Below are 25,059 nucleotides of genomic sequence, written 5' to 3'. Positions count from 1 at the left end.
ATACAGTAGGACTTGTACTGAACTAATAATCATTGATGGAGATGACAAAACAAGCAGGGACGACATTCAAAATTAAAAATAATCCTCCAAATGCCTCTCCAACAATAAGACATATAAAAGTTATAGAGGTAGAGGGAAAGATATCGTTTCAGTAGTCTCATATATAACTTACAGGTCCTAACAAACTATTATGCCAAAATTTACAGTATATATTTAAATATAAAAACTAACCTCTATTTTATGTAATTTAATTTTAATTTCAGAATAATTAAAGGGCCAACCTACTAGAGTTGATATAAATCCCAATAATAACTACCAACAGAATGAAAATCTTTAATTTGTGAAGCATATGCTATATCAAAAGTTAAAAATAGATTATTTAAGAGAAACAACAAAAACAAGGAGAAAAAAGAGCTTATATGTAAATGACAAAAACAAACCTATTATGATCATCTTCATCAATCAGTTTCCCAAGCTCCTTCTTCTCCTTTTGCTCACGCCGCCTTTGCCTTCTCTTCATCTTTATATCTTCCTTAGATTCAAAGAGAGGCGTTTGAGGGGTATCATGCTTTGTAGGTCTATTAACAATGAAGCAAGAGAAATTAGGACAAAATTAATCATTGTTGTAATAACAAAGAATCAAAGAAGGAATGCACATAACACTTTATAGTATCTAGATGTTGTCAAAGAAAAAGCATGATGAAACAGGAGTATTAGAGATCATTGTGACATTTTAAAGCTCTATGTTGCTGCCTTACAAGTAGTATGACTTCAGCTAAAACATCTGAATGTCAAGAGCAAAACGATTTGAAAAGCTATATGAAACTCAAACATAAACTGAAGTTTAGTTGTGCATAAGTAATAGTAATTGCATGTCTTTAATTCTATGCACAAGAAATCATCATTTTATGCAAACAATCTCAACTACATCAACTCATCAATTTTTCTTGCCTTATTCTAAGTAAAGTTTTTTATCCTCCGACGTCATTACCTTATCTTTTTATCACTCAATGGTCTTTAGTGACAGGAATATATATATATATGGTGTTCTCCAAAATATTGAAAAATTCATCAATTGAAAGCTTCATCATGGACAGTTTGACAGGAATAAAATTGACTTTAAACTTTACAGATTTACAAAATTTAACTTATTTGGTATTAAGATTAAATAAAACAAATAATTAAGGCCTTACCCTTCAACATTATCTCCTTCAGCTCCATCAACTGGCAGTTGCTTTTTCTCCCTTTTCTTCTTTCTTTTTTTTTCACTAAAAAGCAAAGATGATGATGATGATAAGATGCAGGGATAATAATTGCAGAGGACGATGATCAGAAACTAATATATACTTTAGACAACAGGTACAAACAAATTCACATGCCATTTTCACCTGAAATTATACAGTATATCATAATTTAGAAAAAAAATTATCAAACTGAGCATAGGTTTTAAGTTTAAAAGACGATTGAGCCACATAAAATAAAATTCCTATATGCTAGATAGACAAGAAGCAAGGCATATACTAACAACTTAGCTTCATTATTTTTATTAAAAAAAAAAAAAACCTTTCCAAAGAAGCTTATGAAAAACAAATTAGTTTCACTAATCTAGCTATGGTGCCAAAGGATTACAAATGAGTGGGTTGTTGCATTTAGATAAAAGAAAAATTAACCAAAAATAAATAAAAAAAAAAATTTAAGGCCATTTGTCAGGTATATGCCTTTAATAATATCTTTGTGTTCTTATGCTCATGTGCTTCTCTGTTGTTTCAAATTCAAAACTACATATCTAATAGTGGGTATAGAACGGAATTGTTAGAATATAATGTGTTCAACCAAATTCAATTAAATATCTAGTTCAAGAGACGAACACAATTAGTAACAGCACTAACCATTATTAGAATGTAAACAAAACAAGAAAGCAAGAATAAGGAAAGACAATACCTCTCCTTTTCATTCCTATCAGCTGGCTGGACTTCTTTCACCGGCAACACATAATCCAGCTTTCTTCTTACAGAACTTCTAATGCAAATAAAGGTGGTGAAAAACGTGATAAAGCAATAAAAGACGAGAGACTAAGAATCATAACTACATCAATTTTTGTTACCACAATTTTCCAAGGCACAATTCATTCACATTGAACCAATATGCTTTTTAAGCTTATGCCTTTATTATATTTATGGAACAAATTCAAATCTATGGTCCAATATGAAATCAACAGCTCAATATATTAAAATAGAAATACATTCCATTTAGATTTAAATTACAATATAGATGAATAGAAATTTGAATTATATTAAGACATGAATATAATTCACATTGATTGTTGATATTAAAATAGAAATGCATATTGACAATGAAACTCACATTACAAAAATTCGAGAAACCCAACTTAGAAAGGCATTAAAAAGACATGAATATATTTTCCATTTTAATACATTCATCTAAATTCAAATCTAAATAAATAAATGGAATTAAAGTAAACATGTATAAAATAGATTTCATGAACAGTCAATATGCAATTTTGTGTCAGGTGTATCAAAATACCCATTAGCCTTCATTAGTATATTCATGATCAATCATTAATGCCTGAACAATCATTTATCTCACGTGGATATAACGTCAATTCTATTTTAATATCTCTAAATAAATATAATTATTATCATTTCTATATAATATATTAAAATAGATATTACCCTTCATTTGATGAAAATTATGTCACAAGAAAAAATGAGAAAACCAAGTAATAAGAATTAAGCTACCAAAATGATAGTCTTAAAAGTATAGTAAAACAAGTTAACAAGGCCTTACCTTTCATTGTTTTCGCATTCAACTTCATCAGTGATTGGCAGCGGCTTGTTTGATTTTTTCCGTTTTCTTTTTTTAGAACTAGAATTCAAAAGAGAAAATAAAATGAGACAATCAAATTAAAGTATACGTGTATAAATTAATAAGGTGAAATATGTTAAAAAGATCGTACTCTTCATGATTGTCTCCGTGATCAATTTCAGGAGAATAGGCAGACACTTGTTCTCCCCCTTTTTTGTTCTTTCTTTCTCGCTGAAAAATCACAAGGATACTAATTAAGGGTACCATCTTTAGCAACACTGAAAAATTAAGATAATAAGCACATATATTCCCACACCATCAACAATCCAACAAATCTTTGTCTCGCCCGAAAATTATGTATTAGTTAGGACCAAAATGAACTATTAGCATATTGAGCATAGGTAAAGAAAATGATTGAGGCTTACTAGATAGATTGTTTATAGTAATAGACACAAGCATCAAGACATTTACTCAAAATCCATCTTCATTATAACAAAAAAGAAAAAGGAAAAAAAAAAAAAAAAAACCAGTTATACATAACATTTTAACCTATAAACCCTCTGTGGAATATGAACAAACTAACATAAATGGTTTTACTTTTACATGTTAGAAATTGAAGACAAGAATTATAATCAGAAAATTTTATTAGAAACAAAAGAGGAGATTTTGTCCTAGAAATATTTCATGCTTCAAATTTTCCAACTTAAGTACCAACTCTAAGGATATGTTTCAGCAATAAGATAAAAAATGCAGGCCAGGCAAAATTTACCCTGGTTGTTTCTCTTCTTGTATAAGATCTTGATTTACTAGCGCCTTTTCAATTGCATCCTTAATGATAGCTGCACTTTGAGCGTCAAGTTGCTCTTCAAGGCTAACTGGAATTTGGTTCAAAGATTCAGCTAAACCCGGTAGCAATATTTTGAAACTGAAACTTGATTTACCACCTTTTTCCTTGACTGCTTCACCCACAAAATCAGCAATACCTAAAAGAGATGATCGATTGCATTAGAGAAGTTTGAATAGCTACCTTCACATCTACCGGACACAAACACATATCTTTGAGAATGAATCATATAATTTCAGCACAATTCTCCTAATGTTATCAGGTTCAGGTTTCCATGCCAGTGCTATAATAACAAAGCTAAAAACATATTGTTCGTATTTTAATCTTTACAGTTTTCAGCTAAATAGAACAGAATATTATACGATCAACCTTTAATATTTCATAAATGAAAATGCAGCAACATTACTACAAAGCGTTAAATTTTACAGATTCTTAATTAGTAACATTGCATTATCACATAACAACTTAAAAGTAGTGGATTTTACCAAGACCAGGAGTCTTGATACTTAGCACAGATTCCTTTTGCTGGATGTCTCTTCCTCCATTATCCATGCTGCAAAAAAAATTAACATTCATAGTAAACCAACAAATTAATATATATGTTGTTCATAAAATATACTCGTAATACTTAAAAGTGATAAATAGGGAAAGAGAAACATACATTGGAGGGGCAACAAGGTTAGTAGGTGAAGGAATCCTATAGTCGCAGAAATATCCAGCAAGATGAACTCCCCTCGGACCTCTAAGGGAGAAGACCATCTCACAAGGTCCGTGAAAATCTAACTGTAAAGCGGCCATATCATAGTGATTTACTCTCAATGAGCAAATTAGTATATCATTTTCACCATTGTAGTTTACGGAGACTAAGCTTGGCATTTTGATGTCCCCCGAATTTAAATATTCTACAGTAGCCTACAAATTATTCAACAAAATACATATTTAAGACTTGGATTTAAATGTTATTTTTAACTTCCATTCAAGGAAAAAAAAAAAAAAAACCCTCCTTCAAATCAGTTATCTTTCACAAATAAAGTACTGTAACAAAGACTATTTATGCTTAAAAAGGAAAAAAAAAAAAAATAAAAAAAAAAAAGCTTAATAATTTTACTGGAAATTGCTTAATTTATACAGTACAAATACTGAAACATACTTCCTAAGAAAATCACTCGTATAATTTATAAGTGGTTTGATAAAACAATTAATAAACATAAAATAATTATAGTGAAGGAATAGTAACTAGTATTTAAATGGTGCAATCTAATATATATTGTAGTGTTAGACAACAGTACAGTATATAGAAAAATTAGAAAGAAAGAAGCAAGAAAGTGAAGAATGAAAAGAAAACCTGGGAAATATGAAGACTGTTGAATGAGTTATTAGGCAAACTCACGGCAACGGATTTTCCCGGCAAAACCTTGATCCCTACGAAATTATTCATTAATTAAATTGAATCACAACAAATAATAAAACAAGAAATCAAATTAAAGAATGTTGGTTACCCCAGAACATCGAAGAAGAATGTTGAAGTTGATCTTCTGATGAAATTTCTTTGATAATCATTATTAAAATTGAAAAAGTTAAGATTTTTAGAGAGTGTAATGAGTATAATACAGTAGTAGGTAAATAAGAGTGAAGAGTGAAGAGTGAAGGGTTACTTGTAGTGTTACTGATAGTGCGCCTAACAAAGATAGCATCGGTAATAAACACTCCTCAATTTAATCATCATACCTTTTCTCCGTCCTTTAATTTAATTTAATTACTGTCTTTTCATCTTCTTCGGTAACAAATAAGATTTACTCCGTAGCGCGCAAGAGAAAACGTCATTCTATTAACATTTGTACGTGTAATTAAATATTTATGTGTACATTTAAATAATTGTTACATTACATCCAAAAAAAATTGTTACATCTACTGACTAGGGATGTCAGTGGGACGAGTCAAATAGGAGACCCGCCCCATCCCCGCCATGGGTGATGGATCTTGGTTTAGCGGGTGATGGGGCGGAAATAGGGATAAAAACCATACCCGCCATGGGTGATGGGGCGAGGGTGAATTTTAGGTTGTCCCGCCCATCCCCGCCCCACCCGCCCACTTCGTACCCACCCTATCCCCGCATTCATATATTTTTAAAAACAAAATTATATACTTTTATACAATTTTATAAACAAAATTATGTAAAATAAAACAGTAAATATAATATAAACAAAAAAATGTGTAATATTAACAATAATTTTTTTCTTTTTGCAATCTTTATTAATTATGAAGGATTGTGTATTTCGGAGGCGGGGATTAGACGGGTCTTAGGTGGGGATTAGGTGGAGGTGGATATCCAAATGGGGGTTCGGGCGGGGATGATTTTGGAATTGTACCCGCCGGGGCGGGGATGGGGATGAATTTTAGACCCGCCGCGGGGACGGGGATGGTGATAGGACGCCCCGCCCCATTGACATCCCTACTACTAACTATTGTATTATTTAAACACTTTCTTTGTACTAGTATATATTTCCTGGTTTTACAGTGTTAAGGCATTGTCAATCGGGAAATCGTATTGTCAAACCTCAATTATGGTATACCAAAATCCATGAAATGTTACCTCTAATTATTTAAGGCCTTAAGCAATGACCCATGTAAAAAAAATAAAAATTCTTCCGGTGGATTTGGAATCACTAAACACAATCTTCGTATCAAATAGCATGATAAAAAAAAATACTACTTCGTAACTACAATTAATGATTCGAGTGCACATGTGTAAAAGTATTATTAAAAAAAAAATATACAATTTCATTATCTTAATTGGAAAAGTAATCTTGCTCAATGTGTTATGGTACGTTTTTTTTAATTGGGTAAATAGAAAATTAAGCACAAAAATTAAAATAAATAAATAAATAAATAATGTTGGGCAAGAGAATTGATCCCATGAGGCAATGACCTTTGATAGAAAAGTGAGTGTCCTAACCACTAGAATGTTGGTAGCATAAGATATAATTATGCACTTTATCTTTTATTTTATTTAACTAAAAAAACGTGCCTACCAGGACCCTAGCTAGCTCCACCCTTGGTGCTATACATAATTTAAGGGGTTAAAAAATATATAAAGATGATCTTATAGTTGCATATTGTTGTATGAAATTTCTAAGATAATTTTTTTTTTATTATTATTATTCATGAGATTATATTGAATTATTTAATGTTGATCGAAAATTCTAAATTAAATAAGACATTAAGCTCCATGAATATATATATATATATATATATATATATATATATATATATATATATATATATATATATATATATATATTGCGTGTGCCAATAAAAATGTACACATTAAACCGATGTAGATCCTAATTCCTAAGCCAGTTAATATTAGGAATAGAATTGTGACATACCATGGCAAGCATGCACAAATGCATGCTCTCCTTCTTTCCTAACCGGAGATCTTTTACATGCTTGTATAGTTTTATAGATTAATGAGATTATTGACATGTTCATGTGTAAATTTAAATTTTAAAAACATTTTGTTACATATATTGGGAATGTATTAACCCTTTCGAGTTGATATTTTTTATATATATATATTTTTTTTTTTGATGAGAACAACTAGCTAGGGCTAATGTGGAAGAGTGAGGAACTATATGTTTTGTACGGAGTAATAAAATATTTCGTTTTAAAACGGTCAAAATCTCCATTTCAATTAATTTATATTCTTAAAATATTGATTTACAAGATGAAAATGGATATTTTCTTAATTTAACCCTATAATTTACATAAACTCATGAAAAGATTATTTTCTTAATTTAACCCTATAATTTTTTTTATTATTTTGCTTGTTAGAAAACGGATAATTTGATTTATTTTTATGCAACTTATAATGCGACCTTAATTTACTAATATTAGTTATATGAAAATTATAAGTATGATAGATATTAGAATAAAATCATAATCTTGTTCGTATTTTTTTTAACCTGTGAATCGTTTTTATAACGAAAACACGTTGTTCAACTATACATATATAGTTATAAAATCACTATTTTTCTTTCACAAACAATAACTTAGACCACCATTATTCTTTTACTCCGTATCAACTTTATACTATGAAAAATTAATAAAATAAACCTAAAACTACAGGGTTAAAATAAAGACGGTGGGAGTAATAGTAAAAGATATGACTTTATAAATTTTTAAATAGTTAAATGCAATGTATATATATATACTACCAAGAGTGTTGCATTACTAAAATTAATCTAATTGAATAAATTAAATCTTTATAATGAAATTTTATTATCATATGTCCTTAATAATAGAGTTATATGTATACACTACTACAATGATTTTTACAATAATAATATAGATATTCTACCAGAAACTATAATACACAAAATTTAATACGATAAGTAACATAATTAGATTAGGTAAAATAAAACAAAGCATACATCTTATAAAATAATGAATAACAATCAATTTATTTTGTTTACCGTCAGAAAGCCTTGATATACTTACATTATTTCCAATATTTTTTGTTAATCAACGAATTAGACCTGAAAAAAATTCACACCATGAAAAAGTGTAGATAAATAATATTCACATGTTTGTGTTTTTTGTATAGTATGTATATATTGTCTATTTACAATTGAAAAAAAAATCAAAATTATATTTTTGAGAGGATGTATATAAATCTTTAATATCATCCTATCTTATATATTTGTGGAGTACCAAATAAATCTCTTATAAATTTTTTTATCTAATTATGAAATGGTTGCCAGATAAGATAAAAATTGAACATTATTGTGTTTTTTTTTTCTTTTTTTTGAAGAATATTTATAAAAGTTATTGTTAATTTTTTTTTTCTTGAAGAATATTGATTTTTTTAAAAATTTTTTTTGAAGAATATTAGTTCATTATTAATAATTTATGTTTCTTTTAAAATGTTTTTTTTAAAAAAAAAAAAAAAAAAAAAAAACTTGATTGTACGTCTTCTTAAAAACAAAATGAACATATATTTTCCTTTTTCAAATATTTAATTTTAAAGTGTTTGTATATAAAATTGTATAATCTATAGTTTTTTTTTAATATAAATCCTAATATCAAAAGATCATCTTTTAGAAATGATAATTTTTAGTTTTAAAATAATTTAAATCTTAATAAATCATTATTCGTTATTTTTACCTACGTGGAAATTTTTTAAATTTCATTCATCACTTTTACTAATATTAATAATTTAAATCATAATAAATCATTATTCGTCGTTTTAACCAACGTGTCGATTTTTTAAATTAATATGTAACAGGCATAATTTTTAGCCCGTGCGATGCACGATTTTTCATACATATATCTCAAGAAAATATATTTCCTATATACTCTAAGTTTTTTTTTTATTTTTTATAATTATTTGATTTATTTTACAATTTAATAATTTCAGACAAACAAAAAAACAAATAATAATTTAATTAAAATGATATTTCCAATTACAAAAGTATAATTTTTTTAATGTAATTCATAATGCGACTTAATTTATTGTTGTTTTGTATTTTATTCGTTGTTGTTAGTTATATGACAATAATATGATATCTTTTAAAAAAATTGTAAATATGATATTTCATTGATTACATATTAGGATAAAATCTTTAATGTGAAAAGAAAATAACTTTTTATTTTTAAAATAATTTAAATCCTAATCATTATTCGTTGCTTTTTACACTTGAAATTAAACTCTCACATCTATATATCATTTTGTATATTTCTTGTGATCTCTTGATCTCTAACAAATTATCTGTCTTTTCAAATTTTTAGACATAAAATGTTTAAAGAAGGTAAAGTCTTTTATTGCGTTATAAGTTTTAAATTTTTTTTTATGAAAAAAACATTTTATTAATCGGGTATTTAGATAAAACCATTAATTCCATAAGATAATTTTTTTTTAATAATTTAAATCCTAATATCCCTCTGTTTTTTATACATAAAAATAATTTTTGTAATTAGATCATACTCATAATATTTTTGAACTCTAAAAATAATAGTTATTAGATGTAATATTTCGATGTAAAAAAAATTATATTAAATTTTTTTTTTGATAGGATCACCAACTTTGTTCACACCGATATCTCTTCCATCTAATAAAAGTGGATAATTAGAACATATTATCAAAAAATAAAATTTATATAAAATTAATCTTTATAGTCTTATAAAATAAATTAAAATATTTACCAGAAAGTGAATAATTGTTGTGAAAATTAATCTAAAATTGTAATTATACAAAATTAAATCTATGCATTGGAATTTTTTCATCGTCCCCAATTGCACAAATAATAATATTTTGGAAAATTGAATCATTATTTTATTGTCACTGACAATGCGTGCGATATTGCTTCGTATTTATAACGACTGAAAAGTATCTAATGGAGTAAATTTTTTTCTTCAATCAATTTTGAAAAAAATTGTAGAACAAAGTTGACTTTAATTAAGGCATGAACGTAATCACCCTGTAATTAAAAATAAAAAAATTAAGTTAATTTTATGACTTAATTAAGCTCCTAAATCACAAAAAATTTGTTTTAATCATAAAATTAATTGATAAAAACTAAAAAGTTCATTAAAAGATTAAATAATGTAAACGATTTATAAAGATATAATACCTCCTCATCCAATAGGATCATCAGGCAAGAAACTCGTACTTTGATATTCCAAAGATTTTTGCTCGAATATAATTCTCTGATCTGTAAAAACAAAATTCAGTAAACAAAATATAAACATATAATCATTAAGTATCCCAAATAAACACAATTTAAGAAATAATCACAAATATACATTTAAACATGGGTTTTAAAAATTAGGCTAAGAATTACCCAAACATTGATGACCTAATAAAACTGACACAAAATTAATGACACAAAATTTGCTTGGTTTGGTTTTGTATTGATACGAAATTTTGTTGGTGTCGTATGATGTGTCAATTATAATGGTAGGTATCACAAATTTTAATTTAATTATAATTAAGGAATAATTTTTATTTCTTATCATAAACACTATCAAAATTTATCTTATAATAGTAGGTATATAAATCCTATATCTAAAGATGATTATTTAAAAAAATAATTTTTAGTTTTTTAAATAAATTAAATCCTAATAAATCAATATTCGTTGTTTTTACTTATGTGGCAAAATTCTTAAATCTCATTCGTCACTTTTGTTTAGGTGGCAAACGAATTTTTTAATTCCAAAATAAAATAAAAATCTAATTTTTAATTGGTCGAAAATATACATTTACTTATGTGGCGCGCCGAATGCTCTAGAAAAATGTCTACTTTATTTATATATATATTAGATTTTAGTTTTATTTTATAATATTTTACATTACTGCTATAGCTAACTGGACAAGGTGTTACCATGCATGCGCCGTTACACACATTTATTTTGAAGTAAATGTAAGATTATGTTAATAATAGTAAGCTTTGGCAATCTTTTCTTCAAAAAATTAAAATAAAAAATAAAGTAATATATGTGATTATATATTTTGTTTTAAGTTGTTTAAAGCCGTATAATTTAATGATATACAAATAGTTTTTTTATTAAGAGAATATTTAATTATTACGAATTTGAGGAGTTTATACGTTAAAGGTCATTTTGTAAATTCGTTTGTATAAAAAATTAAAGCAGAGTAAAAATAGACCTCAAAAGCATAAGGATTAATGAAGGTGATTGAGGTTAATTATTAATAAGAGGAGATGAGGAAATTGAGATATATATCAATTATTTATATAAAAAAAGGATCTTGCTAACAAGCATGTCGGGGCATTAGATAAAGGATTAATATATTATTAAAATAGTATTGAGTTCGGAATGCATGACAAAATCATGCGTCGATCGATGTAATTAATGTATTACTTAAATTTGGAAGTGATGGAGCACGGAGTGGTCAGTAAGATGTTGAATGCTTTGGCAATGCAACCTTCTATTTATGATGATATTAGGGAAAACCAGTTGGGAGACTCGATGTTAAAGGCAATAAAAGAGAAGATTGAGGAAGGGAAGGTTTTGGGCGTTACTATTGCAGATGAAGGAAGTATTGAATTCAAAGGGAGATGGTGTATTCCACAACAACGTGGGGACATCTAACAAAGACTGATGGAGGAGGCCCATAATTCTCCTTATTCAATGCATCATGGAGGGGATAAGTTGTATAAGGATATGAAAAAGGTCTTTTGATGACCAAACATGAAGAGAGAAGTAGCAAAGTTTGTGGCAAAATGCTTAACTTGTCAGAGGGTGAAGATAAAGCATCGAAGGCCACAAGGAATGGTTCAATCTTTGGATGTACCAAAGTGGAAGTGGGATTCGATCTCTATGGATTTCGTGGGGGCATTACCAAGGACCGGGGCAGGGAATGACACTATTTGCATTGGGTCATTGTGGATCGATTGACTAAGTCTATGGATCAGTTGGGAAGGGCATATGTGAAGTTATGGTGAAGTACCATGGAGTGCCTACACATATAATTTCATATCGTGATTCGAGGTTCCTGTCTAACTTTTGGCAGAGTTTACAAAAGGCTATGGGAACTAAGTTATTGGTGAGTACAACTTTCCACCCTACAACTGATGGCCTGACTAAAAGGACCATACAAACCTCGGAGGACATGTTGAGAGCATGTGTATTGGAGTATCAAGGTTCATGGGAAGATCACTTAGACTTGATTGAGTTTTCATATAATAATAGCCATCATGCAAGCATTTGAATGCCCCCATTTGAAGCCCTATATGGAAGAAAATGTAGAGGCCCAGTTTGTTGGAGAGACATAAGTGAGATCGTTGTACTTGGGCCTGAAATGATCGAGGAAACTGTTAAGCAAGTGAAGTTGATCCAGGAGAAAATCAAAGCAGCCTAAGATAGACAGAAAAGTTACGCTGATGAGAAGCGTAGAGATGTAGAGCTCCAAGTTGGAGAGAAGGTGTTGCTGAAAATATCCCGTATGAAGGGGGTAATGAGATTTGGCAAGAGGGGGAAATTGAGCCCAAAATACATTGGGCCATATGAGATTCTTCAGAAAGTTGGGAAAGTAGTATATAAGTTGGACTTACCCAACGAGTTGGAAGGGGTACACAATGTTTTTCATGTGAGTCAGATTTGCAAGTATGTTCCTAATGTTGCACATGTGCTAGAACCAGAGACTATTGAGCTAGATGAGAGTTTGACCTATGAAGAAAGACCGGTGAGAATTTTAGATAGTAAAGTGAGAAGCACCCGAATGAAACAAGGATATGAAGATAGTCAAGAATTTATGGTCGAACCATAAGGTTGAGGTAGCAACTTGGGAGGCTGAGGCAGAATTGCGTACAAAGTACCCTAACCTTTTCATGGTGAGTGATTAAGTGACAGGGGTGTAACTTCCGTTTTAAGCGGGGTAGAATGTGATAGAGTTTTGTGCTTTTCTTTTAATGTCTTTAAATGAGTCTTTTAATTTGAGTCTTTAAATTGTGCATGAACTTACTATATTTTAACCAATTCAAGATAATTTGGAGTATTAATTCGAGTAATTAAATAATTTTAAGTTTCGGGACGAAACATCTTGTAAGGGGGTAGATTGTAATACCCCTAATTTTTGAAAATACTTTCTTAATTATATTAGTAATTTCTTTAATTATTTGAATTTGGAGCCAAAATAAATTTAAATTTTGGCGCCAAAATTATTCGAACAATTAACTATTTTCGTATATGATCTTGGTCGGTCCATATTTTACTAATTTTATTAATTAAATTATGTTGTACATCGTTTTGAACTTAACTATATTATTTTCCGAATTTTATCTTTATTAATAATACTTAACAACCTTAGCTTAGTTATTATCTTATGATTTACAACTAATTTCGATTTTGGATATTATATTTTATAGTTGTATTTTGATGATAAACTTGATTTAATTATCAAATTTAATTATTTTCTTAATTAATTAATGGTTTTCGTTGGAATTAAAAAAAAATCAGTTTTTTTTTTTAACTTGAAGCTGCCAAAACATGGTTTTAATTAAGAATTGATTTATGATTATATTTTTGTTAATAAACATATTTTCTTAACCTCTAGCCTTTTGTTATCCAAATTTTGCTTCCTATCTTCATTCTTCCAACCATATGTATATCTATCTAAATTTCTTCTCATCTTTTAACTCAACTACTAACCTAGACTCAATTTGATACAAGTACTTTAACAAACCCCAAAACTTATCATATTTTCTAGTAATCATGTCATACCTTTAACTCTATTTTTTTCACCCTCTAAACACTATAAATAGACCCTCAATCATTTACAAATTCCTCACACCAAAAATCAGAAAACCCTCTTCTCTACTCTCTATCTCACGCCCTCTTCTTCCTCTATTTCCCTTCTTGTTTGCTCAAAGAAACACCGCACCGCAACTGCACCACCTTTGCTGCCACCTTACTGCTGTCCTTACGCCGGCCACCTGCCGCTGCCAGCCTGCCCTGACGCCAACCGCTACTTCCAGCAACATGCAACACGCACCTTTCCCTCCTTATGCCTTGCCGCAATATACATACAACTTTTCTAATACCAATTTATGATAATACTATTATGATACTAAGATTATTATTTTGATACTAAAACGACTTGTTAAAAAAAAAAAAAAACAAGACTTGATTTTATAAAGGTTAATGTTTAGGTAGTCCATGAAGTATGTAATGATATCAAAAATCAAACAAAGTCACTAAAAAAACAAAACAAAGGTTTCACGAGGACTGTGCACTATTCATATGGTTTTACGAGTATTAAGTTACTCTAACTCCCTCCCTAATTTATTTAGACATATAACCAATTTAATGAAATGAAGAAAACACGATGCAAAATACAAATGCAAATCTTTGCCAAACTTAAGTAATTATGCTATAATTTTTTTTTTAATGGAAAATTAGCCATCAAGATTTATAGTGTGAACTCTATAAAATACAATGGCATACAACATTGTTTAACTAAATCACTAGGTGACAATTTTAATTAGTATATATAGTAAATATAAAAGAAAAAGAAGTAACAAGCAAATTAATAATAATAACTAAAAGAAAGAACACTTGTTTGATACTTTTGTTTTTCAAGTAGAGACCAAAACAAAACAAACTAGCAAGGCATCAAGTTCAAACAATTTCTCCACCTAGTTTTCAAAAGCGAATGCAGTCAACAAAATGAGGCAATCAACCTTAGTAACCTACAATACAATGTTTCCTTGGATAATTTACAGCAAGTGCAATCGGTAAAATGATGCATTCTTGAAAAAGTTAAATTCCATTCACCCAAAATAGCACAAGCACCTAACGCTTGCCAAGTTCGGGTAAAGCATAAACAATAGTTCCAGCACTTCCAGCTAAAGACCTGAAAGAGAAGCAAATCGTTGTATGAAGTGAAAGATCCTTTTTATCAACAAATACAATACTGAGAAAGGTAGAAAAAATGTGCAAACATGTCAATGGCATAAATGATATTTTCCCAATTAGTACCTAGTACGAATACAACACAAATGCTCTAGAACAGAACTTAAGTTCCTGTAAATAAGTATGTGGAATCATAAGAACAACTATATATATACTCTATACAATCTTCAACCAAAACCAAGACTAAAACTTTTATGTTAATTAAAAAAATAAAAATAAAAAAAAAATAAAAATTACCAACAAAATTTGAACAAAAGGCAAGGTATCTAACAATTATTTATAGTCAGCGGAGGGATTTATAAGAGAAAACAGCACAGAAATTTAATACAGTAGGACTTGTAACTGAACTAATAATCATTGATGGAGATGACAAAACGAGCAGGGACGACATTCAAAATTAAAAATAATCCTCCAAATGCCTCGCCAACAATAAGACATATAGAAGTTGTAGAGGTAGAGAGAACGATATTGTTTTAGTAGTCTCATACATAACTTACAGGTCCTAACAAATTATTATGCCAAAATTTACAATATATATTTAAATATAAAAACTGACCTCTATTTTATGTAATTTAATTTTAGTTTCAGAATAATTAAAGGGCCAACCTACTAGAGTTGATATAAATCCCAAAAATAACTACCAACAGAATGAAAATCTTTGTGAAGCATATGCTATATCAAAAATTAAAAATAGATTACTTATGAGAAACAACTAAAACAGGGAAAAAATTGAAGAGTATTAGAGATGATTGTTGTAATAACAAAAGAATAAAAGAAGGTTTGCACATAACACTTTTATGGTATCTAGATGTTGTCAAAGAAAATGCGTGATAATTTGAACACTGACAAAAAAGAAGAGTATTAGAGATCATTGTGACATTTTAAAGCTCTATGTTGCTGCCTTACAAGTAGTATGACTTCAGCTAAAACATCTGAATGTCAAGAGCAAAAGAATTTGAAAAGCTATATGAAACTCATACATAGACTGAAGATAGTTGTGCATAAGTAATAGTGATTGCATGTCTTTAATTCTATGCACAAGAAATCATCATTTTATGCAAACAATCTCAACTACCTCATCAATTTTTCTTGCCTTATTCTAAGTACGGTTTTTTTATCTTTCGACGTCATCACCCTTGTCTTTTTATTACTCAATGGTCTTTAGTGACTTTATTATAAATTGATCAGTAATGCTGTTCAAAAAGGCAAATATATATATATGGTGTTCTCCAAAAGTCCATTGAAAACTTCATCAATTGAAAGCTTCATCATAGATTTGACAGTAATAAAATTGACTTAAAACTTTACAGATTTACAAAGTTTAACTTATTTTGTATGAAGATTAAATAAAATAAATAGTTAAGGCCTTACCCTTCAGCGATATCTCCTTCAGCACCATCAACTTCTGGCAGTTGCTTTTTCTCCCTTTTCTTCTTTCATTTTTTTCACTAAAAAGCAAAGATAAGATGCAAGAATAATAATTGCAGAGGACGATGATCAGAAACTAATACATACTTTAGACAACAGGTACAAACAAATTCACATGCCATTTTCACCCGAAATTATACAGTATATCGTAATTAAGATCAAAAGAAATTATCAAACTGAGCATAGGTGTTAAGTCTAAAAGACGATTAAGCCACATAAAATAAAATTCCTACATACTTAATAGACAAGAAGTACGGCATATACTAACAACTTAGCTTCATTATTCTTATAAAAAAAAATATATATAAAAAAAAAAAACTTTCCAAAGAAGCTTACAAAAAACAAATTGGTTTCAGTAATCTAGCTATGGTGCCAAAGGATTACAAATGAGTGGGTTGTTGCATTTAGACTAAAGAAAAATAAACCAAAAAAATAAAAAGTGAGGCCATTTGTCAGGTATATGCCTTAGCTTTAATAATATCTTTGTGTTCTTATGCTCATGTGCTTCTCTGTTGTTTCAAATTCAAAACTACACATCTAATAGTGGGTATAGAACGGAATTGTTAGAATATAATGTGTTAAACAAAATTCAATTAAATATCTAGTTCAAGAGATGAACACAATTAGTAACATCACTAAACATTGTTAGAATGTAAACAAAAACAAGAAAGCAAGAATAAGGAAAGACATTACCTCTCCTTTACATTCCTATCAGCTGGCTGGACTTCTTTTACCGGCAACACATAATCAAGCTTTCTTCTTACAGAACTTCTAATGCAAATAAAGGTGGTGAAAAACGTGATAAAGCAATAAAAGACGAGAGACTAAGAATCATAACTACATCAATTTTTGTTACCACAATTTTCCAAGGCACATATCATTCACATTGAACCAATATACTTTTCAAGTTTACGCCTTTTTATCATATTTATGGAACAAATTCAAATTTATGGTCCAAATATGACATCAACAGTCAATATATAACTCAATATATTAAAATAGAAATATATTCCATTTAGATTTAAATTATAATATAGATGAATAGAAATGTGAATTATATTAAGACATGAATATAATTCACATTGACTGATATTAAAATAGAAAAGCATAGAGATGAAACTCACATTATAAAAAACTCGGGAAACCCAACTTAGAAAGGCATTAAAATAGACATGAATATATTTTCCATTTTAATACATAAATTCAAATCTAGATAAATAAATGGAATTAAAGTAACATGAATAAAATAGATTTCATGAACAGTCAATATGCAATTTCGTGTCTGGTGTATTAACATAGACATTAGCCTTCATTAGTAAATTCATGATCAATCATTAATGTCTGAACAATCATTTATCTCACATGAATATAACGTCATTTCTATTTTAATATATCTAAATTAATATAATTATTGCCATTTCTATATAATATATTAAAATAGACATTACCCTTCATTTGATGAATACTATGCCACTAGAAAAAATGAGACAACCAAGTAATAAGAATTAAGCTACCAAAATGATAGTCTTAAAAGTATAGTAAAACAAATTTCATTGATGGTTAAAACATGAATATAACTAATACTATGCTAATTCAAAAAATCAACTTTGGGATGAAGATATGAATTGAAACAAGGCCTTACCTTTCATTGTTTTCGCATTCAATTTCATTAGTGATTGGCAGCAGCTTGTTTGATTTTCTCCGTTTTCTTTTTTTAGAACTAGAATTCAACCGGAGAAAGAAAAATAAAAAAATTATATATATATATAATAATAATAATAATAATAATAATTAAAAAAAAAATGAGAGAATCAAATTAAAGTATACATGTATAAATTAATAAGGTGAAATATGTTAAAAAGGTTGTACCCTTCATGATTGTCTCCATGATCAATTTCAGGAGCAATAGGCAGACACTTGTTCTCCCCCTTTTTTGTTCTTTCTTTCTCACTGAAAAATCACAAGGATACTAATTAAGGGTACCATCATTAGCAACACTGAAAAGATTAAGATAATAAGCACATATATTCCCACACCATTAACAATCCAACAATCTTTGTCTCGCCTGAAGAATATGTATTAGATAGGACCAAAATGAACTATTAGCATATTGAGCATAGGTAAAGAAAATGATTGAGGCTTACTAGATAGAATTTTTATAGTAATAGACACAAGCATCAAAACATTTACTCAAAATCCATCTTCATTATAACCAAAAAAGAAAAGGAAAAAAAAAACAGTTATATGCAACATTGTAACCTGAACACCCGCTTTGGATGGAATATGAACAAACTAACATAAATGGTTTAACTTTTACATGTTAGATTGTTAGAAGTCAAGACAACAATTCTAATCAGGAAATTTTATTAAAAACAAAAGAAGAAACTTTGTCCTAGAAGAATTATTTTACTCTTCCATTTTGCAACTTAAAAGTAGCAACTCTAGGGATATGTTTCAGCAAGAAGATAAAATATTGTAGGTAAAACTTACCCTTGTTGTTTCTCTTCTAGCACAACATCTTGATTCCCTAGCTTATTTTCAATTGCATCAATAATAGTAGCAGTTTGAGCTTCTAGTTTCTCTTCAAGACTAACCGGTATTTGCTTAAATGATTCAATTAAACCCGGGAGCAGAAATTTGAATCTTACACTTGTACCACCTTTTTCCTTGACCGCTTCACCCACAAAATCAGCAATACCTAAAATAGATTGCATTAGTTTAGTTTAAATAGCTGACTTCAATTCACATCCACTGGACACAAACAAGAATGAATCAAATAATTTCAGCAAAATTTTCCTAATGCTATCAGGTTAAGGTTACTATGACAGTGCTATAATAACAAAGATATAATTAATAAAACAAAACATAGTACTAACATTGTTTGTAATATAATCTTTAATTTACAGTTATTAGCTAAATAAATAGAATATTATATGATCAACCTATGCAGCAACCTTACTACAAAGCATTAAATTTTACAGAATTTATCTCTTAAACCATGCCTAAATGGAGTTGGTGAGAACTTTACAACTAACATTATCACATAACAAATTAAAAGTAAAACAACTAGTAGTGGAATTTTACCATGACCATGAGTCTTGATACTTCTGCCTCCTCCTCCTCCATTATCCATGCTACAAAAAAAATAGTAAATCAACCAATTGAGATGTTGTTCATAATATATACAGTATCACTTAAAAGAATAGACAAAGAAAGAGAAACATGCATTGGAGGGGCAACAAAATTAGTTGGTGAAGTGATACGGTTATAGAAATGTCCAACTAGATGAACTCCCCTTCGACCTCTAAGGGAGAAGACCATGTCACAAGGTCCGGAAAATTCCAATCCCAAGGTCGCCATAATAGTGCGCTTTACTCCCAAGGAGCAAATTAAAATTTTATTTTTACCGTCACATTTTACGGAGACCAAGGTTCGATTTTTGTTGTACATATTTTCCGAATTCGAACATTCTGCCGTAGCCTACAAATTTTTTGAGGAAAAACAGATTTTAAACTATGGTGCAATAATCTACAAAGAAAGAAGCAAGAAAAAAAAAAAAAAAAAAAAAAAAAAAAAAAAGTAACGAAAACCTGAGAAATGTGAAGACAATTGAACGAGTTATTCGGCAACCTCACGGTGACAGGTTTTTTCGGCAAAACCTTGATCCCTACATCAATGGAAATTACAAATTTTTATTTAATATTTTTATTTAACAAAACCAATCAAAAAATCAAAAGGAAAAACAAGCTTAGCTTACCCCAGAAAGTCCTCTCCGAAGAAGATTGTTGAGCGTCTGACAATTGTTCGATGATCATATTTGGAAATTATTAGAATTGAGATTGAGAAAAGAAGATGAAACGTTAAGTTTTTGTTTTGTTTTTAGAAGGTAAATACTGTACTGTAGAAAATGAGGAAAGAGGTGAGTGGGAATAGGAAAGGATTGCGCGTTTTCCAAAGTTCCTCTGATTACACCACACCATCGTCCTCATTTTAGAGTATGAGTACTCCTTTTTTAACTTTCTGTCTTTTCAATTTCTCCTCTAAGAATAAGAAGTGCGCAAAAAAGAAAGGCCAAGTATTGACGTATAGAAAATAACAGTCCCTGTACAGCTATAAGATAAAAGAATGGTAAATTTTCTAGTAGTATAAATATGAGATTTGTTAAACATCGCCCGCAAATTATCATATAAAGTCTACAAATATGACTTGGTGTGACTTTATTGCCCTTTTCCTTTTAAAAAAAAACACTCTCTACTTCTCTCTAAAAAAAAATCAGAAAATCTACCTCTCTTAAAAAAATTAATTACGACAATGTCGAGGCGGCAAGGGAAAGAGGTGGCGGCGGCGACGGCGGAGGAAAGGCGGCGACCTGGTGGCAAGGTAATTATTTAATTATTTTTTTAAAAAAAAACAAAAAGACGGTGGCGTGTGGTGGGCGTCAGGTCCGACAGCCACAACCGGTGGGGTGGCGACTGGCTTGGAAGCCCAGCCACCGGAGCAGGCGTCCAAACCAGAAGCCAGCCCGTTGGCTGTGGCGTCCAGATCTGGCGCCTGTGCCAATGGGTGGGCGTCCAGTTCAGGCGCCTGCCCACTGGCTACGGCTGCCGGAGCTGGCGCCACCGCCAGTGGGTGGGCGTCCTGGCCCTTTTTGTTTTTTTTTTTGTTTTTTTGTTTTTTTTGTTTTTGTTTTTTCTGATTTTTTTTTGTTTTTTTTTGTTTTTGTTTTTTTTTTTTATTTTGTAAAATCAGAAATTTAGTTTTATTTAAAATAATTTAGTTTTATGTCTAATTTTTTTTTGTTAATGTGTTTTATTTTTTTTAAATATTTATCAACTTTATGTTTTTTTTTATAAATCGTGTATATTTTATTTTTATAAAATCAGTTTTTTTTTTTTTGTGTTTATGTTTTATTTTTTTTATGTTTGATGTTTAAACATTTTTTATGCCTTAATTGATGTAGTATGTGGAAATTGTTTGTGTTAATGTGTAATTGTTTTTTTTTAATTTAAAATGTGTAATACATTAGGGTATTATGTGTGTATTTGTGTATGTGTAATATATTTGTTTTTTATTTTTTATGTTTAATTATTTGAAATAATTTTTATTTTTTTTGGAAATCATAAATTTTGTAATATATTAGGGTATTATGTGTGTATTTGTGTATGCCGTATAATATTTTTCTATGTTTAATTAGTTGAAATAATTTGAAATTTTTGTTTTGTGTCCTATTTAGTTATCATGTCTTTGATTTTTTATAATCTTTATTAATTTTATGTTTATAAACATGACGATATGTTGGAAGTGTTGGTATTTTGTATCTGTAGGTAGTTATTTATTTTTCTAAAAAACTTTTGTATGTTTATATATTTTTAAATTTTTTGTAGAATTCACTGGGTCGTCATGGTGCGGGGAAGAATGTAGAGCTTCTTAGTAGAAGCTATTCAGTGGAGAGGTCGGGGCATAGACATGTTAGATCCCGTGGTATTTCGGCCTCGGCTCGTAGAGAACGGATCCACCGTCGGGATGAGGATGACGATGATGATGCTGAGGAGGGTGACCAGGAGGAGGAGCAGGAGGAGGGCGCATATGAGGATGAGGATGTGGACGATGGGAGTGGACCGTATGATGATTACGGTCCATTCAGTCAGAGGGTTGATGACATGTACGAGACACATATGGTGGAGGTGCGTAAGGGTAGGGGTGGTAGGTTTGTTAGTAGATCTGGCACATCATCTGCGTCCACTGTATCTGGGGCAAGCAAGAAACGGTCGAGGGCCGTTAATGATTCTTGGGTTGTTAGGAGTGAGGTGCCCGGTGGGCCTGTTGACGGGAGTGTGATTCCTAGCTTTCTAATACACATAGCTGCCCGTATTTGGGAGGACCAGGAGAGGCCTTCAGTTACGGGGTTGTTGAAATGTCATACCCGGGAAAAGACTGGTAGCTTTTTGCGTACATGGGCTGAGGCTTGGCCGGCGGAGAGCGAGATGTTCGAGCGACTGGAGGGCACTGGGGTGAATCACGTTCCTGCCACCATGCACGATAAGATTGACAATACGCTTATCACGACTTTCGTTGAGCGATGGCAGCCGGATACAAACTCTTTCCACCTTCCGTTCGGGGAGATGACGATCATGTTACATGACGTCGAGGCCATTCTGGGGATTCGTGTTGAGGGTAAACGACTTTGTGCTGTGGCTGATGCGGATCAGGCAGATTTGCTGGCGGAGTTGTTGGCGGTGGACAGGGCTGCACTGTACACCGAGGCGCTTGGTGTTTGGGAACACGGTGGTGTGAATATTGCATCCGTGTTGCAGAGGTGTTTGTAACCCAATGCACGTAGGACGCACGACGCACAGCTGGCTGCTTATGTTTTTCTACTCCTCGGATGTACCTTGTTTCCGGACAAGAGCGGCGGAAACAAGCTCAGGCCACGCGACATAGTAGAGGCGTGTGACCCCGACAGTGTAGGCCAGTTTTCTTGGGGATCGGCTACGTTGGCGTATTTGTATCGCCAACTAGGATTTGCGAGTCGGGCTGACGCGGCAGGTATCACTGGGTGTCTGACTTTATTGCAGACCTGGATATACGAGTACTTTCCTGCATTGCAACCACATCGTGACCCGGTTCCTATTGTTGAGGGGATGCCGCGTGCTTGTGCGTGGAGTTCGCGCTCGGAGAAGAAGTTCGTTGACCGCCTCCGATCGATACGGTTATTGCTGGACAGGCTGTCCCCCTTAGAGGTAACGTTTATAAATTGTTTCTACATTTTATTATATGCACATATTATATTCATGTTATTAAATTTTAAAACTATGTGCAGGTGAACTGGATGCCTTTCGGCCCGAACCCTAGTGTTAGGGTACCCAGGACCCTGTACACGGGTGTCATTCAGTATCGTGAGATCGTCGAGGCGTACATGCCCCAGCGTTGTCTTCGCCAGCTTGGATTTGTCCAAGTTGTCCCTCCTCCCCCGGCATGCCCGATGAAGGCGGTTTGACCTGCATCGTCGAGGGACTACGTCGTGCAATGGCCGGATATCATGACTGGGACGTGGGACCAGTTTCCGATGGTGGCCCGCTTATGGACTGCGGAGTTGCGGCGGCCGCCCTCTGGGGTTCCTCCTATGTGTGACCACTACTACATGGAATGGTTCAACCGGTATTCGCACCCGAGGTTGATCGCAGATCTCGACCACAGCGATGATGATTATGTGCCACTGCCTACTGCCATGGAAGCGATATGTCTCATATTATATTTATCGTTGTTTTTTAATTAAGTTTTATATGTTGTTATTGTATTTCATCTTTTACTTTTTGTTGTATGCAGTGGATGGAAAAGATAATGAAGGACGTACAGAAACTCTCTCTGGAGAAGGACAGCATCAGTGCAACAGTGAGAGCTGCTGTTGATAGTCTGGAACAGACCCTTGCGCATTGGGAGTCGGCGTCGAGGAGGGATTACTGATGGTTTTGTCATTTTATTTATAGAGCACTTTAAATATTATCGTTTTAATTTATTAAATTGGACATTATGTTGTAAGTTTGTAACATTTTAGATTGTTCTTTTAGCTTTCAACTTAGACATATTATCATTGCTGTTTTTAAATTTTGACATAACCATTCGTGGATCCGCGCAACTTACCCATGCAACATATAGAATGCAGTAAGCAATACAATATAAAAAATTAATGTTCTCATTAAAAGAGCAACGTACAAATAAGATTACATAGGAAGAATGTAAACATGAAAAACTAAAATGCAGCTAGGGTGTTCCATTCGTGGATCCGGTCATGATATAGCGCATCCCAACCCTCTACGCTCGCTGTGCGAATGGTGTACCACCGAGGTATAATCGGTGGCACTGGAAAATCGGATGACATGTCCAGTCGGATGAAATGTCTGTATGACGACCCAAGAAACGCAATAGCTACCTCTCTGACCAGTGTGGTGACAGTCTCACGCGAACGCCAAGGGAGAACCGTGGTACAAGGATAATAAGCTTGACTATGCAATCCCAGGCCGAAATGCATGACTACGCACTTGTAAATGTTTGCAACGGCAAACAGATCTAGGGGCGCGTCAAAATAATGATTTTGGCCGCAAGGTCCACCTCCCCATCGGATACGCCGCAGAGCGCCATCCAAGTCATCTTGGTACACATGACGATAAACATTTCGGTTAGAGGCAATTTCGTTGTACATCAACTGACGCACCAAACCGTAGTTGTCTTCGCCCATTTCAAAAACATCAGCCACGACCCGGAATCCGCAGTTACCATCTCCGACTACATCATTCCACCCTTCCAAGTACGGCATGATGATCGCAAGTATCCTGTCCTTGTACGAAAACTGATCAACATCGTTTCTTCCTATTCAATGTGCAATGTAAAAAAACAAAACGTACCAGTTCTCAGGGGCATATTCACAGACGATGAAGATTGACTACGACTAGATGACGATGTCCGACCATGAGCACGACCACGACCAAGACCACGGATATACTCAAACGCACTCCTGTTCCGCCGTTGCC

At 31.6% G+C, this 25,059-nt stretch overlaps 1 protein-coding gene across 2 annotated transcripts; it reads right to left on the bottom strand.

Annotated features, from left to right (window-relative positions):
* Positions 1-14,706: 14,706 nt before the first annotated feature.
* LOC110699108 lies at positions 14,707-20,746 on the bottom strand. Of its 2 annotated transcripts, none has more exons than XM_021876597.1 (10): positions 20,289-20,746; positions 20,122-20,198; positions 19,758-20,011; positions 19,616-19,665; positions 19,022-19,229; positions 18,401-18,481; positions 18,174-18,251; positions 17,225-17,302; positions 16,475-16,551; positions 14,707-15,044 (listed from the first exon to the last, which is right to left on the bottom strand). In XM_021876597.1, exons 1-10 carry the CDS (start codon positions 20,344-20,346, stop codon positions 15,037-15,039), a joined length of 969 nt encoding a protein of 322 aa, XP_021732289.1. In that variant the 5' UTR covers positions 20,347-20,746; the 3' UTR covers positions 14,707-15,036. The 2 variants fall into 2 exon arrangements, with proteins under 2 accessions (XP_021732289.1, XP_021732290.1); XM_021876598.1 differs by having other exon boundaries at positions 17,225-17,299.
* Between the last annotated feature and the right edge of the window lie 4,313 nt (positions 20,747-25,059).

The sequence above is a fragment of the Chenopodium quinoa genome, unplaced genomic scaffold (assembly GCF_001683475.1).
Source record: "Chenopodium quinoa cultivar QQ74 unplaced genomic scaffold, ASM168347v1, whole genome shotgun sequence".
In the NCBI taxonomy this organism is placed as follows: domain Eukaryota; kingdom Viridiplantae; phylum Streptophyta; class Magnoliopsida; order Caryophyllales; family Amaranthaceae; genus Chenopodium; species Chenopodium quinoa.
This window is presented reverse-complemented; position numbering and strand designations above follow the sequence as displayed.